This window comes from Charadrius vociferus, unplaced genomic scaffold (assembly GCF_000708025.1).
Source record: "Charadrius vociferus isolate BGI_N301 unplaced genomic scaffold, ASM70802v2 scaffold32, whole genome shotgun sequence".
NCBI classification, from domain to species: Eukaryota; Metazoa; Chordata; class Aves; order Charadriiformes; family Charadriidae; genus Charadrius; species Charadrius vociferus.
The window spans coordinates 11,590,349-11,594,873 of record NW_009647856.1 but is presented as its reverse complement, the minus strand read 5'-3'; the positions used below and the strand labels follow the sequence as shown (position 1 = coordinate 11,594,873).

General features: G+C 44.5%; 1 protein-coding gene across 1 annotated transcript in view; it reads right to left on the bottom strand.

The window, feature by feature from the left end:
• The window catches only part of EXOC4 (exocyst complex component 4), a 442,826-nt gene that overhangs the window by 321,808 nt on the left and 116,493 nt on the right, over window positions 1-4,525 (bottom strand). The window contains exon 8 of the mRNA XM_009882971.1: window positions 1,652-1,797. Coding sequence (XP_009881273.1) covers window positions 1,652-1,797 — 146 coding nt within the window. The remainder of the gene's footprint in view (window positions 1-1,651; window positions 1,798-4,525) is intronic.

Sequence of the window (4,525 nt, the reverse complement as noted above, 5' to 3'; positions counted from 1 at the left end):
CATGTAGTGACAGGACGAGGGGGAATGGCTACAAACTGGAAGAGTTTAGATTAAACATTAGGAAGAAGTTTTTCACCCTGAGGGTGGTGAGGCACTGGAACAGGTTGCCCAGAGAGGTTGTTGAGGCCCCATCCCTGGAGGTGTTCAAGGCCAGGCTGGAGGTGGCCTTGGGCAACCTGGTGTGGTGGGAGGTGTCCCTGCCCATGGCAGGGGGGTTGGAACTCGATGATCTTCAAGGTCCTTTCCAACCTAAACCATTCTCTGATTCCAGCGTTATTGTCCCCCCATATAACGATCTATCTACAATCACAATTGCGGGGTTCTTCATTTAAAAAAAAAAAAAGAACCAAAACCAAAAAACCAACAGACTTCACGGCTCCCCATCTCCAGCAAATAATGGGTGAAAACACCAGCATGCTTCCAATCGCTTCCCCTCCAGCAAATATTATGGAATATTATGGTGGATTTTTTCCCTGCCCATGGCAGGGGGGTTGGAACTCAATGATATTCAAGGTCCTTTCCAGCTTAAACCATTCAATGATTCTATGATTATTTTTTTTTTAACCTTGGACTCTCTATTAAGGCTCAGCACCGCTCAGACGGGCAGAGGAAGACAGCCGAAGCCCTGCAGCAGCTTATAGCGCAGAGGGGTGCTGAGGACCCATCAGATACGCTGCTCCTGCTGCAGCTGAGCGCGGTTATAAAGGTTAATGCCTGGAGCTGCTGGCACTCCCCACCACTGCTCCACATCGCCCTTCCCTCGAATCTACCCTGAAACTTGCTCGGTCCCTCACCAACTGTTTTCGAACAATCTCATTGTTTAAAAAAAAAAAAAAATAAAAAAATAATCATTTAGAAGATTATTTTGGCAATGCTGAGTTAGGGAGCAGCCACACACACAGATATGCTGGCAGAGCTGAGGAAGCTGTGAGCTTTGAACTCAGAGCATCTCCTGCCAACCCAGCACATTCTGGTATCCCCCAAAATCCTTAAGAAGCCAAACAGAATGACCAGCACATGTAGTCGTGGGAAGAGGTGAAAATTCAGCACAGCTCCCCTGAATCCAGGCATAAGAAAAAGCCCATCTCTCCTCTCTTAACAGTGCTGCTCACCAATAACTCCTCCTCAATTCTTATTCTTGCACATCAAATTTGCTCCCCCAAATCCCTCCCTCGGCCACCCAGCCCCTCCGCTTCTCATCCTCTCTCTTACACTCTCCTCCCAACCACTTAATTCTTTCCACTCTGAACTCCGAATTAAAGGAGTTAGTGATAGGATTAACCGCTTAGTCTACCTAGTAATTATACAGTTATCTTAATTCTCTTTGTCCAGTCCCCTTTATCGCTCCCTTTAACAGGTTCTGAATTTACCGCGGACAAAGAGAGCCATAATGTATCACTGCACGCTTTGCAGCAGCTTATATAATGGGATCCCAGTCCCCAGATGAGCTTTGGAAAGAGCAACGCTTTAAAAACCAGCGATGAATCCGTAACAGAGATCTTACTGAGGCTTCAGCTTTGGGCATTAAATCTCCATCTCAAGACTTACGCTCCTCTCACACTGTGAAACTGCGATTAGCAGCCAATGCTGCGCAATACTCCAGGCACCAAAGACAGCTTAGGCACAGCTTTAACGTCCTCCCAGCACTTACTTGAACAACGGGTTTTTAGGTCTCTGTGGCTTCTTCTTTGCAAAGAACGCTGCGAATTCTCTCCCAGAGCTGGCGTAGCTAAGCTGGGCAGACGGCTCGGAGGCAGTGCGGGTGTTCTTCATATCCAGATACTCTGTCAGCAACATCTGCAAACACAAGGAAGAGGAACTCAGCATTCAAAAGAAAACAGCGTTACAATGGAACCTGAACGTCTCGGGTCTTTAGGTACTCTGTAAGCCTGGAAAATTACTAAAAATCTCAAAAAATTCTAATTGACAGACTTTTCAGAAATGTGATCCTAGTGATTTATGTCGCTGTCACTAATTTGGAAAAAAGCTCATTTCACGTTACTTGACCAACTCAATCTGGTACAAAACCCCGATGGTACCAAAGGTATCTTTGCCAGAAGTGCCCACTCCTCCCCAAACTGATTCGAGCAGCACCAGGGAGATGGTGGGCGGCTTGCTGGTTGGCCTTTACAGACTGATTACATACCCCAGCCCTGAAAAACACAAAGGTTCGCAATATTGATCTATTCAGTTACAAAAGCATATTTTCTATATGTGTATGTATGCCTATATATTTTCTATATATTTATATGCAGAGATATAAAACATTCATGCGTGTGTTCCGGTGTGTGTGCTGCAGGTCACGTATGCTGCTGGAAAAAAAATCCTGGGAACGTTGCAAAAGTTGCCCTTGAATAGCTCCCGAACCAAACATGTTTCTTTTACCATTGAAAAGATGAGGCTGAGAGAGTTGGGGCTGTTCAGCCTGGAGAAGAGGAGGCTCTGGGGAGATCTTATTGCCGCCTTCCAGTCCCTAAAGGGGGCCTACAGGAGAGCTGGGGAAGGACTTTTGACAAGGGCATGTAGCGACAGGACGAGGGGGAATGGCTACAAACTGGAAGAGGGCAGGTTTAGATTAAACATTAGGAAGAAGTTTTTCACTTTAAGGGTGGTGAGGCACTGGACCAGGTTGCCCAGAGAGGTTGTTGAGGTCCCATCCCTGGAGGTGTTCAAGGCCAGGCTGGAGGTGGCCTTGAGCAACCTGGTCTGGTGGGAGGTGTCCCTGCCCATGGCAGGGGGGGTGGAACTGGATGATCTTCAAGGTCCCTTCCAACCTAAACCATTCTATGATTCTATGAACTCCCACAGCCATCAGTTCTGCCCATGCAGCTGAGGATTGATTTTCCCCGAGTCCCACACACTCAGGGAGGGGTTGGGGGTCCCTTTTTCAGACCTAGGGTTTGTGAAACCCTCGCAGCCCTGAGCGGTGGTCCCATATTTGATGCTGTTTAAGCATCTCCACGTTGCAGCAGCAGATTCCAAACCATTCACTTGTCATTTCCTTGTGTGCGAAGATGGAAAGAAACCCCTTAAAAATTAACTTTTGTCACTGCATTCAGAAAGTCTATTTATCTTCAGAAAACTCTACCTACTCGGAGGCTATTAGTAATGTGTTCCATTTTAATAATTAGCTAGTCAAAGCCCATCAAAGAGAGTTGTCTGTAATGAAAGGAATACATCAGTACTGTGCTGTCTAAGTTTAAACAAATTACATAGGAATAAATATCTAGGCAAATGGTATCATGCCCCTAATTAGACACAATTCAGGATAGCTTAGGAAAAAAAAAAATAAACCAAACACAAAGAGACTTCAACTCCTAAAACATCTCAATTAAAACTTTACCTGAGCACAAGCTTTTAAAAAGCATGCTTATTGTTAAGAGTAAAAATAATCTCTGCGCTAATTTTTAACAGTAATTTCCCAAAACCATTTGTATTCGCTTATTTGCATTTCATCTTCTCTACTTAACAACCCTAAAATCGCCACAAAAAAGTGTAATTAAACCCTCAAACTTAATCAAGATTAAAAAACAAAAAGAAAAGAAAAAGAAAAACACTTAGCAATTTGTTCTCCCATTACGGATGAAACCTATTTATGATGGATTCCACGACTCTGGTGTCACCTGATATCCAGGAGTAGGAAATGTAAAGCATGTAATACAGTACTTGGCTCCGAGATTACAATAAGCCAACAGAGGTTTGGGCTACGAACATAATGAGTGATCCCCGTTGGTTAAAAAGAGAATTAGAGAAATAAAAAATGAGTTTGTGGTTAGATATTCAGCACAGTTCTGAAAACGGCACAGATCAGGGGGAAAAAAAAAAAAGGAGAAAATTGTTAATTTATGGTATTACTAGATAGGGAAGGTAGGACGCAAGGCTCTGAAAAAGTAAAAAGCTGTAAAAGAAGTGAAAATAGGCGGTTTTGATAACGATTCTCAAAGTTCATCTTTAAGTTATAAAATTCAGGCCCAGCAGAAACAGTGCGAGGCAGATCAAAGCTCTTTCTGCTCCAGTGCCCTGCATTCAACACTCACACAAATTCTTCAGAACCGAGTAATTAAGCGTAAGCACGGCTGAGAAGTTACAATACGCCAAGCGGGAGAGAAGTCAAGACAGGAGATCTTCATCACACAGTACATTTGGCTTAGAACCGCAGCATGGAGATTAAAACCCTTACAATTTTTAAGTAATATGATTAACACGGGGGCCAGTCTCAAAATTTTGCCAGCTACTTGCCTCAAAAAATAGCCTGAAGTTCTCGTTTCTCATTGGGTTGTGCGCTACATGGCCTTCACCCAACGCTGTCAGCCTCAATTTATTCCCTGTGTCTAGACAGTTCAACTTACCCAGTTGTTCCGCTCTTATCATCATAGAATGGTTTAGGTTGGAAGCGACCTTAAAGATCATCCAGTTCCAACGCCCCTGCCATGGGCAGAGACACTTCCCACCAGCCCAGGTTGCCCAAGGCCCCATCCAACCTGGCCTTGAACACTTCCAGGGATGGGGCATCCACAGCTTCTCT